The 14,452-nt window shown below is 44.7% G+C and overlaps 1 protein-coding gene across 1 annotated transcript; it reads left to right on the forward strand.

Moving 5' to 3' along the window:
* Positions 1 to 810: 810 nt before the first annotated feature.
* On the forward strand, positions 811 to 12,625 carry LOC311115504 (LIM/homeobox protein LMX-1.2-like; the record flags this gene model as incomplete). Its single annotated transcript, XM_084190665.1, has 7 exons — positions 811 to 827; positions 2,420 to 2,652; positions 5,301 to 5,479; positions 5,936 to 6,013; positions 6,362 to 6,428; positions 11,236 to 11,400; positions 12,468 to 12,625. 7 exons carry the CDS (start codon positions 811 to 813, stop codon positions 12,623 to 12,625), a joined length of 897 nt encoding a protein of 298 aa, XP_084046791.1.
* Between the last annotated feature and the right edge of the window lie 1,827 nt (positions 12,626 to 14,452).

The following is a 14,452-nucleotide window of genomic DNA, read 5'->3' on the forward strand; positions in this document are numbered from 1 at the left end:
GCCAGGACTCTGGCAATTGTTACTGAGTGGACTATCCTGGCTAAATAAATCAAATGTAATTAAGTTCAATGTAGACTTAGTAGTACCAGACATGCTACTATCTGTGGGAAACAGGGGGACCATTTACCCCCATATTGTATTTGTGTTATGAAGTTTTATTCCAACACGTCAAATTGGTGTCAGAAGTGGGATCCGATGTTTCAGGTTGTATAGATAACTGTTTGGTCAAATGTTTTGCACATGGGATCATTTTATCCCTGTTAATTTTTTTAAATGTTATAGATGATTGGTTGTCAAGATGTAATAGAGATTAGTGCCAGTACTAGTCACAGGCCATTGTGGGCCTAATGCTTTCTGTTCTATAGAGCACTTTGGCTTTTCAGATGTGTCATCAAACCCGGATCGTAGATTAAAGATTATTACTGAACGGTTTCTGCCAACGCCTGCTGCATCCATCCCTACGATCTTCAGTCTGCTCTTCCCAACGCCTGCTGCGTCCGTCCCTAGCCTGAAAACCCGACGTTGAATTGCATTGGATTCAACATCGGGCATAAATGAGCGTTTGGATCAGGAAGGTTTCCTCTCACGACCTCTACAAGTCAGAATGTTTAATACAATTTTAACGTACTTTACCAGTTGCCCGTGTGGTTGGTCCTTTTGGCGATAGGAATGTGAGACAATATATCCACAGGAAACTATAATTACAGCAACTTTTCAAAGCGTTGGTAGTGAGTTCAGATTTTTATCACCTGAAGCATGCGCAAAAGATGAAAAAGCATGCACGAGACGCATGCATACCTGCCGAGCAACATGGTTCTGCGCTTCAGGTGATAGAAATCCGAACGCACTACCAGCACTTTCAAAAGTTGATGTAATTATACTTTCCTGTGGATATATTGTCTCACATTCCTACCGCGAAAAGGACCAACCGCACGGACAACCGGTAAAGTAAGTTAAAATATAATTGTATTCAACATTCTGGCTTGTAGAGGTCGTGAGAGGTTACGTTCCTGATCTTCAATCTGCTCTTCCTGAATCACCACCTGAATCTGAAGTTAGGATTTGCCCTACTTTGGGAAAGATCTGAGCTCTGATGCACATAAGCAGGTGAAACGTCTGCGAACGCCCCGTTTCCACGGCGATGATGGGCATCTCATGCGATCGGCAACAGACGTGCTGCTTTTGCTTATCGATCCTCAATCAGCTAGTCCGTCTGGCATAATCCCTCATGACAATCCCTCTGTCTTTTCTCGCTGGTATTTATGTGGTTCATCACCGTCACGTCTTCTCTCTGTTGACTGTCCCGTGTGGAAGTGTATGGCAGTCTGCTCCCCTTGTCTGGTCTTGTCTGGCTCAGGCTGTGAAAGAGCTGCAGATATCGGGTTGTCCAGCAACTATCCCACTAGCTAATGCAGCTTTGTCCTACTGTAACTGCAACAAGTCCTTTTATAGATCTAATTCTGTTTATACCGTTGTTCAGGCTCAAATGTTTTATAGACCATGTTGTATCTGGAGGGGTATTGCTACATTTGGGTTTGAGGCATCACCTCCCTCTGAGTCATCGTATGTGGTTCGTCCCAAATGGCACCCTATTCCCTATACAGTGCACTACTTTAGACCAGGGCCCATAGTGCACTATGTAGGAAATTGGGTGCCATTTTGGGACTCACACATGATGACCCGAAAATATTATGTCCTGCTACGATGGCATTTTTTGAGACTTCAAAGGTTCAAAGAACAAACATAAGTGGTGGTGGTGGTGGTGGTGGTGGTGGGGGGGATTGCGGTATGCTGCTACTGCTGCCCACCCATCAGGGAGCTGGCCTTGTTGCGATGCAAATGGAGCATCTCGAATCATTTAACACTCTGCTTCCCCCTAAACCCCCCCCGAAGGCCCTCCCCGTTTCCCAACCACTGACTGCCCACAATCAGTCTCAAGCGGAGCATTGGCGGGGGGCGTTCGGCTGCGCTTTTACAGTTGAGCGGGTGTCAAAAGGCTAAGGGGTCGCAGTGGCTAGCCTGCTCAGCTAGCCAAGCGCAGCCTTAGGGGGTAGAGGGGCAGAGCCCCAGTCCTACTCTGTCACACATAGCAAACACACTGGGATTTTATTAACTGAATTTTAAATGGGAAATTAACTAAACCTTTTTTTGACACTAGTCCAAATGTTTGTTTGGCTGATTTAGTTCAAATTCAGTTACATTTTTATTTTAGATCCTACAGGAACAAGTATAAAATCTGACATTTATGATTGACATTAAACATGCAGTAAATAGTAGAAATAATTGTACAGCTTAGAACAATATATCTGTAGTTGTTGCAACCATTTGGTCGTCACAAATACATTCTAGACTACTCCAACAATCTGTCCCAACTCTGGTCTCACCACCACCTATCCTCCTCCCACTCTTGTCTCCCCAGGCTGTTTGCCACCAAGTGCAGTGGGTGCCTGGAGAAGATATCTCCCACTGAGTTTGTGATGCGTGCCCTGGAGAGCGTGTATCACCTGGGCTGTTTCTGCTGCTGCGTGTGCGAGAGGCAGCTGTGCAAAGGAGACGAGTTTGTCCTCAAGGAGGGCCAGCTGCTCTGCAAGAGCGACTACGAGCGGGAGAAGGAACTGCTCAGCTCCATGAGCCCTGATGCCTCAGATTCAGGTAAAAGGCAAAGATACAAGGACAACTCTCATTTTTACATTTACATTTTAGCTCTCCTTACACACATTTTTCCTCTGTCCCTCCCTTCTGTCCATTTGGTTGTTAATTTTTCCTCCTAGTCATGTGTGTAGGTAGGGATTTTGTGTTCCTCTACCGAGGAAGTATTTTAAGTGGTATTGAGTGGCGCAGTGGTCTAAGGCATTGCATCGCAGTTGCTAGCTGTGCCACTAGAGATCCTGGTTCGAATCCCGGCCGCGACCGGGAGACCCATGGGGCGGCGCGCAATTGGCCCAGGGTAGGGGAGGGAATGGCCGGCAGGGATTTGGCTCAGTTGGTAGAGCGTGGCGTTTGCAACGCCAAGGTTGTGGGTTCGATTCCCACGGGGGGCCAGTATAAAAAATAAAACATAAAAAATGTATGCACTCACTAACTGTAAGTTGCTCTGGATAAGAGCGTCTGCTAAATGACTAAAATGTAAATGTACCGAGGTAGTATTAAGTGCTATCGAGGTAATATTAAGTGCTACAGAGGGTAGTATTAAGTGCTACAGATGGAAGTATTTTAAGTAGTATTACGTGCTACCGAGGAAGTATTTTAAGTAGTATTAAGTGCTACCCGAGGAAGTATTTTAAGTAGTATTACGTGCTACCAAGGAAGTATTTTAAGTAGTATTACGTGCTACCAAGGAAGTATTTTAAGTAGTATTAAGTGCTACCCGAGGAAGTATTTTAAGTAGTATTACGTGCTACCAAGGAAGTATTTTAAGTAGTATTAAGTGCTACAGAGGAAGTGCTAGAGAAAGAGGGAGAGAGAGAGTTTATAACAAAGTATATTTTCCCTGGATATGATGAAATTGATGTTTCTGTGGTGCTGTGGTCCTGTTCCACAGACAGTGGTGCTGTGCCCCTGTTCCACAGACAGTGGTGCTGTGGTCCTGTTCCACAGACAGTGGTGCTGTGGTCCTGTTCCACAGACAGTGGTGCTGTGGTCCTGTTCCACAGACAGTGGTGCTGTGGTCCTGTTCCACAGACAGTGGTGCTGTGGTCCTGTTCCACAGTGGTGCTGTGGTCCTGTTCCACAGACAGTGGTGCTGTGGTCCTGTTCCACAGACAGTGGTGCTGTGCCCCTGTTCCACAGACAGTGGTGCTGTGGTCCTGTTCCACAGACAGTGGTGCTGTGGTCCTGTTCCACAGACAGTGGTGCTGTGGTCCTGTTCCACAGACAGTGGTGCTGTGCCCCTGTTCCACAGACAGTGGTGCTGTGGTCCTGTTCCACAGACAGTGGTGCTGTGGTCCTGTTCCACAGACAGTGGTGCTGTGGTCCTGTTCCACAGACAGTGGTGCTGTGCCCCTGTTCCACAGACAGTGGTGCTGTGGTCCTGTTCCACAGACAGTGGTGCTGTGGTCCTGTTCCACAGACAGTGGTGCTGTGGTCCTGTTCCACAGACAGTGGTGCTGTGGTCCTGTTCCACAGACAGTGGTGCTGTGGTCCTGTTCCACAGACAGTGGTGCTGTGCCCCTGTTCCACAGACAGTGGTGCTGTGGTCCTGTTCCACAGACAGTGGTGCTGTGGTCCTGTTCCACAGACAGTGGTGCTGTGGTCCTGTTCCACAGACAGTGGTGCTGTGCCCCTGTTCCACAGACAGTGGTGCTGTGGTCCTGTTCCACAGACAGTGGTGCTGTGGTCCTGTTCCACAGACAGTGGTGCTGTGGTCCTGTTCCACAGACAGTGGTGCTGTGGTCCTGTTCCACAGACAGTGGTGCTGTGGTCCTGTTCCACAGACGTGCGAGCTTCCCCTCCTATCTGTTCCTCTGGTTCTTGCTTTTTCAAAATAATGATGCAGCTTGCCAAACCAGTATGGTTAGTAGCACCATATGGTTAAGATACACATTTTCTGCACGGTATCCTCACAAACTGTATCTATTCTGCTTTTATACAGTGATGATGACATCGATCCCATGACTTCAACTACTGTATGGAACTGTTGAAGAGATGGGCACTTGGTCAAAAGTAGTGCACTATATAGGAAATAAGATGCCATTTGGGATACAGATATTATTAAAACCAGGGAGCTTAATTTTAAAGTATTGTGAATGTGTGTGTTTAATCAACAATTAAGGTAATTGATATTAAATACATGATCGGAGTTAAACATTTGGCTAAATGGAAGAAGTTGAGAGTTGACTAATAACAATAAGGAAGTTCTGGAAATGATGAGTCATAGGGGATCCATTGAACAGACGATCTTCCATTATATACTCTAGTGTGGATACGGGTAATTTGAAACAGTGGAGAGCGGTCAAAGAAACGGCAATGCTGTTTCAGTTCTGTCAACAACATCTGCTAGAACTCCACTGAAACACACAATGTCCAGATGACTGTTGTCTTCGTTTTTATCCAAAGAAGGCAAGACTTAAATCACCAGACAAGTGTAGACAAGCTCACCCATGCCTATCAATGCACAGTATATCAATATTGATTATTTCCCATACGGTTCTATAATAGTTTCCTCTGCACATTTATTTTAAAGAAAAATCTGCTGCTGGATGTAGTAGTCAAGGGTTAGTCGTCATTTGTGTTGCGTTTAGAAAACCTGTTCAACAATGTTTCAAATGACAATGCTTTTTTGGTTGTATTTCCTTTTGCAGAGAAGAGTGAAGCTGAGGAGCTGGACGGGAAGCCTGAGAAGGGCTCTGGCAGCCAGGGGAAGGGCAGTGACGACGGGAAAGACCCTCGCCGGCCCAAACGGCCGCGCACCATCCTGACCACCCAGCAGAGGAGAGCCTTCAAGGCGTCCTTCGAGGTGTCCTCCAAACCCTGCCGGAAGGTGACCACTCTGCCTTACCGTCTGACGAAACCTTACAGATCCTATAATTTACTAGAGGAGATGATGTCATAGACCTCCATAGCTCTAGTATGTTCCAATAATGGCAGCCATGTTAGTCAGGAATAGATTAAATTGAACTGAATTTAATACTGTGTCTTAAACAACCATGAACTTTAGAGCCCCATCTCAATTTAGGCTTTTCCTGCTACTATTATTGTGTCTTACCAAATAACAATGTGTCTACCACTTCTAGAAGATACTACTAAGATATTACTACTTAAATATCGAAATAAAATGTCATTAAGAATTTAAACAAGTATATTCAGACACATCATTTTATCGACCATCAAAAAGTATACTGCATTTTAAATACTTTCTGCTACCTCTGACTCCCTGTATAAGCATGCGTTACAAGAGGGGGGTTTTAAACGTGTCTGTTTTGACCCCCCCCCCCAGGTTAGAGAGACGCTGGCGGCAGAGACAGGCCTGAGTGTCCGTGTTGTCCAGGTCTGGTTCCAGAACCAGAGAGCCAAGGTGAGATTTACTGAACGATATCTAAGGGAGAAAAAAAAATACACTCTAACGGCTCCAATGCGATCACTTTAATAAACCAACATTTCAACAGTCAAGTTGCAATGATCATGGTTTTTAGAGCACTTTGATGGTACCCTATTCGGTGTCCCCATGTGGCACTAGCTATTTCTCTACACAGTGAACTATATGGCCCCCAAAAGGGCTCTGGTCAAAAGTAGTGCTCTATATAGGGAATAGGGTGCCATTTGGGACGCAGGCTAAGATTCACTGAAATATGAGCCATATTGTCTATACATGTTGGTCAAACGTTTGCGTCTGTTACTAACCAGCATTGTGTTTTATTTGTAGATGAAGAAGCTAGCCCGAAGGCAACAACAACAACAGGAACAGCAGAACTCCCAAAGGCTAGGCCAAGGTAGGCTGCTCTAGTTGTGTCTATGGTGTGTGTGTGTGTGTGTGTGTGTTTTGTGTGTGTGTGCGCATGCGTGTGCACGTGTGGTTGCATATGTGTGTGTGTGTGTGTTTTCTGTGTTTTGTGTGTGTGCTCAAGAGGGGAACTGGCTGGGCAGGTCTTCTGCCTTATGATGAGGCTTCACTGGAACTAGACTACTCCTAGAAGACCTTATGATGAGGCTTCACTGGAACTAGACTACTCCTAGAATACCTTATGATGAGGCTTCACTGGAACTAGACTACTCCTAGAATACCTTATGATGAGACTTCACTGGAACTAGACTACTCCTAGAATACCTTATGATGAGACTTCACTGGAACTAGAATACTCCTAGAATACCTTATGATGAGGCTTCACTGGAACTAGACTACTCCTAGAATACCTTATGATGAGGCTTCACTGGAACTAAACTACTCCTAGAATACCTTATGATGAGACTTCACTGGAACTAGACTACTCCTAGAAGACCTTATGATGAGGCTTCACTGGAACTAGACTACTCCTAGAATACCTTATGATGAGTCTTCACTGGAACTAGACTACTCCTAGAATACCTTATGATGAGGCTTCACTGGAACTAGACTACTCCTAGAATATCTTATGATGAGGCTTCACTGGAACTAGACTACTCCTAGAATACCTTATGATGAGGCTTCACTGGAACTAGACTACTCCTAGAATACCTTATGATGAGGCTTCACTGGAACTAGACTACTCCTAGAATACCTTATGATGAGACTTCACTGGAACTAGACTACTCCTAGAATACTTTATGATGAGGCTTCACTGGAACTAGACTACTCCTAGAATACCTTATGATGAGACTTCACTGGAACTAGACTACTCCTAGAATATCAGCAAAGTCACAGTTGAGTAGAACTCTCACACAAGGCAAGGCCAGAGAGACTCCGTATCAAGCGTCTCAGAGTTGGAGTGATGATCTAGGAACAGGTCCCCGTTGTCCGTATAATATGATCTTAAAGGCAAAACTGACCCTAGATCAGCGCTCTTACTCTGAGACGCTTGACAGATACTGCCTAACAGCTTTAAGAGAGGTCACACCACTTCTCAACTGAAGCCATCCGTCCATCCATAGACAGCCAATCTGATCTCACAACAGACCACCCGACAACCTCAATTCTCCCTTCACTTTACTTTTAAAATGTCCCTGACCAGGGTGAGACATGACAGGGGTCATTCCAGTGGTGAATGGTCCTGACCAGGGTGAGACAGGACAGGGGTCATTCCAGTGGTGAATGGTTCTGACCAGGGTGAGACAGGACAGGGGTCATTCCAGTGGTGAATGGTCCTGACCAGGGTGAGACAGGACAGGGGTCATTCCAGTGGTGAATGGTCCTGACCAGGGTGAGACAGGACAGGGGTCATTCCAGTGGTGAATGGTCCTGACCAGGGTGAGACAGGACAGGGGTCATTCCAGTGGTGAATGGTCCTGACCAGGTTGAGACAGGACAGGGGTCATTCCAGTGGTGAATGGTCCTGACCAGGGTGAGACAGGACAGGGGTCATTCCAGTGGTGAATGGTTCTGACCAGGGTGAGACAGGACAGGGGTCATTCCAGTGGTGAATGGTCCTGACCAGGGTGAGACATGACAGGGGTCATTCCAGTGGTGAATGGTTCTGACCAGGGTGAGACAGGACAGGGGTCATTCCAGTGGTGAATGGTCCTGACCAGGGTGAGACATGACAGGGGTCATTCCAGTGGTGAATGGTCCTGACCAGGGTGAGACAGGACAGGGGTCATTCCAGTGGTGAATGGTCCTGACCAGGGTGAGACAGGACAGGGGTCATTCCAGTGGTGAATGGTCCTGACCAGGGTGAGACAGGACAGGGGTCATTCCAGTGGTGAATGGTCCTGACCAGGGTGAGACAGGACAGGGGTCAAAGCCAGGCTTCAGTCCCATGATGTGTTATTATTACCCACTATCCAATATCCCCCAGAGCCCTGACCCGTACACCTTCCACTCCCACTACCACCACTGTTTGCGATATTACTGTGCGCGTGCGCGTGTGTGGGTTTGTACGTGTGTGCGTGCGTGTACGTGCGTGCGTGCGTGAGGTCACTGCCCAGTATCAAACTCCCAACCCAGCAGATTTGTGACAGAAACTCACTGTTTGAATTAAGGGTAGCAGTATCTATAGACTATTATAGACCGGGTGGTTCCTCTTCTGGCTTAATTGCTTAATTATAAACCGGGTATATATCCTCCTAGGGCCTTATTGCTTAATTATAAACCAGGTATATATCCTCCTAGGGCCTTATTGCTTAATTATAAACCGGGTATATATCCTCCTAGGGCCTTATTGCTTAATTATAAACCGGGTATATATCCTCCTAGGGCCTTATTGCTTAAATATAAACCAGGTATATATCCTCCTAGGGCCTTATTGCTTAAATATAAACCAGGTATATATCCTCCTAGGGCCTTATTGCTTAATTATAAACCAGGTATATATCCTCCTAGGGCCTTATTGCTTAACTATATGTATATAGCGTCGCAGTATACAACACATAATTCAACTTGTACATTTGCGCTTTAGGATAAAAATTGCTAAATAATGTAGACGCTGAAAGTGCTAAGAAGCATCCAGGTGTTTTGTCTCCATATTTAACCTAGTATTGATTCCGTGCTAATTTTTTGTTTATATTCTGGATTTTTATTCCTTCGCCTTTTTGATATTGAATATTGTTGAGATGTTTAAAGATTGTTGCAAAACTGATGTCATTTGGGTGTTAGTGTTGATTAGAATCAAATCAAATCAAAGCCAGGGGTTATCAAGTGTGAGGTAGTGTGTTGGTGTTATCAGCTCGGCTCCCCACGGCTGTGGTGCTTTATCGAGGACAGGATATGAGAGACGGAGTAGATAAGTGCTCAGCGCCTCCGAAAGTACAAGTCATGCCGTTTGCGAATGGGCTGCCATGTCAATAATGTGATCTAATAACCATGGGTTTATAACCACCTCAGTCACCCAGTGTAGTTAACTAAATCAGCTATGGGACTTTAATAACCGCCTCAGTCACCCAGTGTAGTTAACAAAATGAGCTCTGGGACTTTAATACGTGTTGAAGTTGTGACTAAGCGCATTTAGTGTGAACTGAGAACCTTTCAATCCAAACGGAAAACTTTGGAAACTGCGTACACAAGCACTTCTCCTCACACACACACACACATGTTAGTGTTTTTAAATCTACAGTCCCTTCGGAAAGTATTCAGACCCCTTGACTTTTTCCACATTTGTTACGTTACAGCCTTATTCTAAAATGGATAAAAAAATAATAATCCTCAGCAATCTACACACAATACCCCATAATGACAAAGCGAAAACAGGTTTTTAGACATTTTTGCAAATGCATTACAAATAAAAAATGGAAATAGCTTATTTACAAAAGTATTCAGACCCTTTGCTATGACACTCGAAATTGAGCTCAGGTGGATCCTGTTTCCATTGATCATCCTTGAGATGTTTCTACAACTTGATTGGAGTCCACCTGTGGTAAATTCAATTGACTGGACATGATTTGGAAAGGCACAGACCTGTCTATATAAGGTCCCACAGTTGACCAGTGCATGTCAGAGCAAAAACCAAGCCATGAGGTCGAAGGAATTGTCCGTAGAGCTCAGAGACAGGATTGTGTCGAGGCACAGATCTGGGGAAGAGTACCAACAAATGTCTGCAGCATTGAAGGTCCCCAAGAACACAGTGGCCTCCATCATTCTAAAATGGAAGAAGTCTGGAACCACCAAGAATATTCTCCAAACTGACCAATCGGGGAGAAGGGCCTTGGTCAGGGAGGTGACCAAGAACCCGATGGTCACTCTGACAGAGCTCCAGAGCTCCTCTGTGGAGATGGGAGAACCTTCCAGAAGGACAACCATCTCTGCAGCACTCCACCAATCAGGCCTTTATAGTAGAGTGGCCAGACTGAAGCCACTCCTCAGTAAAATGCACATGACAGCCCTCTTGGAGTTTGCCAAAAGGCACCTAAAGACTCTCAGACCATGAGAAACATGATTCTCTGGTCTGATGAAACCAAGATTGAACTTTTTGGGCGGAACGCCAAGCGTCACATCTGGAGGAAACCTGGCGCCATCCCTACGATGAAGCATGGTGGTGGCAGCATCATGCTGTGGGGATGTTTTTCAACGTCAGGGACTGGGAGACTAGTCAGGATCGAGGCAAAGATGAACGGAGCAAAGTACAGAGAGATCCTTGATGAAAACCTGCTCCAGAGCGCTCAGGACCTCAGACTGGGGCAAAGTTTCACCTTCCAATTGGAACAATTTAATCAGTTTTAGAATATGGCTGTAACCTAACAAAATGTGGAAAAAGTCAAGGGGTCTGAATACCTTCCGAAGGCACTGTATGTAAATTGTGAAGTATTTTGTCTGTAGTGTCTTACATTTTAGTCATTTAGCAGACGCTCTTATCCAGAGCGACTTACATCAGCAATTAGGGTTAAGTGCCTTGCTTAAGGGCACATCGACAGATTTTTCACCTAGTCGGCTCGGGGATTAGAACCAGCAACCTTTCGGTTACTGGCACAACGCTCTTACCCACTAAGCTACCTGCCGCCCTAGTTATCTTCGTTATATGTCGGACCCCAGTAGGACTAGCTGTCGCCATGGGGCTCCTAATAAATCAAATCAAATCACTGGAGAGCAGGTTGTAAGAATAGGTCAATAGGTCAAGGACAGAAGAGATATTCTGTTTCCACACACATTCACCTGTGTGTCTCTGTCCCCTCCAGAAGTGATGTCAGGTCGGATGGAGGGTCTGCTGAGTTCCTACACCCCACTGGGCCCCCCTCAGCAGCAGCAGCTAGTGGCTATGGAGCAGAACGGCTACAGCACCGACCCCTTCCAGCATGGACTTACCCCGCCACAGATGCCCGGAGACCACATGAACCCATACGGTGAGGTCAGCGGCACAGAGTCAAGTCACACAGACAGTGTACACACACACACACACACACACACACACACACACACACACACACACACACACACACACACACACACACACACACACACAGTGGTCTAATTAGCTTGGTCACATTATGAATCATGTAGGCACACTGTATACTAAGAATAACATAGCATGGCTGAATACACAGTGCCCTGTGAGATAATTCCCCCCCCCACCCCTGACATCAGGTAGTTGTATAGGTGTGTAGCATATTGTACAATTGGCCTAAAGATTCCTGTCTGTTTGGTGAATTGGTATCCTGTATACCAATGCTCTTGGATGGTCTTCAGGCTACAGCTTTGTCCAAACCATCACCACTGTCGCCTCTCCTAACACTCACCCAAATGATGTCATCCTTCACAAAAACCCTTGGTTCTTACGACCCATATCCCCCCCCCCCCACACACACACACACACACACACTCGTACTGGTTTTATTGCTGCGATGGCTAACCAATAATGTGTGTGTCTGATTAAAAATGTATGGGCCATCAAGCTGTCTCTCTCCTGATGTAACGGTGTCATTTAGATCCAAAGCGCCCAATAAAGCCAGCAACGCCCAGGAGAAAAGACTCCTCGTCGTTGCAATTAAACACTGGTGCCATGGACTGAGAAAGAACACACACACCATGCACGCACGCACGCACACACACACACACACACTCTCTGGTTCTGTTCCCACAGTGTACCCGTAACACTCATTATTTTCTGTTCTGTGCCATCTTTATTGAGGCTTTGGAAGCACTTTGATTCAGGTGGCAATAGGTGCAATCAGAGATTTCAGCCCACACACTCCCCATTAACAGAGAACGTTCATCCCAGCTGATTTAACGTTATTGCCATGGCCAAACCACAAACATTAACTGTGTTTTTTGTGGGGTTGGGGGGCTTTTGGGATTGTTCTTTATCAGTTTTGTTTTTCTGTGTAAACAGCTCCCTCCCCCTGTCTGTTTATTTATTTGAGCAACTAGTTCACATAGCCGTACTCATAGCTCTGTTTGTCTTCTCAAACAGGAAACGACTCCATTTTCCACGACATCGACAGCGACACGTCCCTCACCAGCCTCAGCGACTGCTTCATGGCGGCGTCCGACATTGGCTCCCTGCAGGTGCGGGTGGGGAACCCCATCGACCGTCTCTACTCCATGCAGAGCTCCTACTTTGCCTCCTGAAAGTCGACCCCGAACCGAAGGGGGGTTGGGGATGGAGAGAGGGAGAGAGGGAGGGAGCGGGGGGGGGGCGGGTGAGGGGATACTCAGTACACAACTGTACAGCCATAAAACAAGGTTTTAGCCTCAAGAAAATAACAGAAGGGGAAAAACGGAAAGCTACCATGCAAATAAACAATAACCTCCACTGGCTTGTAGCCAGGAACTAAGAGAGCAGGACAAACTTGAAGACATAATTGGACACTTTTTCTTTCCCCTTTGTATTGGAGAAGCAGTGGGAGTTTAAACTACAACATGGTTAAAGAACGGTATTGGAGTGATTTCTGCGGGATGTTTGTAAAAACGAATGTCATTGCTCTCTATGCTCAGAAAAAGACTTATTTAAGTCCGCATTTGTATATATATAAGGAAATGGGAATATTTGTTTGACCTGAATTCTAAAAGGGGAAAATGTGTATGTATTATAGTCCAAGTCACTGATTTTGAAACGTCAGTAAACCAGTAGAGGAGTAAAGAGTCATCCAGCTCTGTGACAAGCTTTATCACAGGGAACCTTCTCTGAGCATGTGTCCAAGTGAACCTTTCCTAAAAGCATACACTAAAAAAAACAATGTACAAGACCAAATTGGTATATTGCGATGTACAAAGTTGGTAGATGTTGTTCATGTTTCTTTATCAACACTACAACAACAAGCATAAATAATTTTTGATAATATACGTTTAGCCGTTAAGCTTCTTGGATGTGTGATATTAAGGAGAGTTTGTGAACGACGTAGAGGATTAAAAACATATTTTGTTTTGTTTGTGTGTTTGTTTGTATATAATATATGTGGAACATTCTCAAAAACCAAGCAGTTTTGCATGTTGAAATGGACAACAATCTATTTATTAAAGGACAACATGCTAAGTGTGTACTTCAAAAATGGAAAAGCTTTATTTAAAAAAGGCAAAGATCCCAGTGTAACGTAGTGAGAAGAAGAAGCATTATAATTCATTTCCAAGTCCTTTGATTATGACATTTATAGTAGTATTTTTTTGTTGTGAAAATTAGGCTGTAAATTAGTATCACTGTGCTATTTATTTGTCACGAGCTCACCGAGACCTTGTCGAGATTTGCATTTTTATTGCTACAATTTGCTAAATTACCAAAGTTTATTGGTACTACAAATAAACTCTGAAAAAAACCCAGTTCCTATTTCTTGTCTTCCTTAATATTCTTCTTACATGATTTTCAGTGATACTGGATACTGAGAACTAGACATTTAAATTCATAACCAAAAATATACAAATAAAGACCATTACATGTAGGCCTATTCACAGTCCATGGAATTCTATATAATCATTCATGTGAAAAATGCAAATACATTGTTTCTGCACCATATATTGTGCAAAAAGACAAAGCATATCTTTCAGTTCAGGTATTTAACCAGCAAACACTAACATTAGAAGGGTACTTTGGTGAAAAAGAGCACAGTTTGGGGGATATGGCATGTACAGTGCCTTGCAAAAGTATTCATCCCCATTGGCATTTTTCCTATTTTGTTGCATTACAACCTGTAATGTAAAATGATTTTTATTTGGATTTCATGTAATGGACACACACAAAATAGTCCAAATTGGTGAAGTGAAATGAAAAAAAATGACTTATTTCAAAATATTCTAAAATATAAATAAAGGAAAGGTGGTGCGTGCATATGTATTCACCCACTTTGCTATGAAGCCCCTAAATAAGATCTGGTGCAATCAATTACCTTCAGAAGTCACATAATTAGTTAAATAAAGTCCACCTGTGTGCAATCTAAGTGTCACATGATCTGTCACATGATCTCA

This window comes from Coregonus lavaretus, assembly GCF_964263955.1.
Source record: "Coregonus lavaretus genome assembly, contig: HAP1_SCAFFOLD_4440, whole genome shotgun sequence".
Taxonomy (NCBI): domain Eukaryota; kingdom Metazoa; phylum Chordata; class Actinopteri; order Salmoniformes; family Salmonidae; genus Coregonus; species Coregonus lavaretus.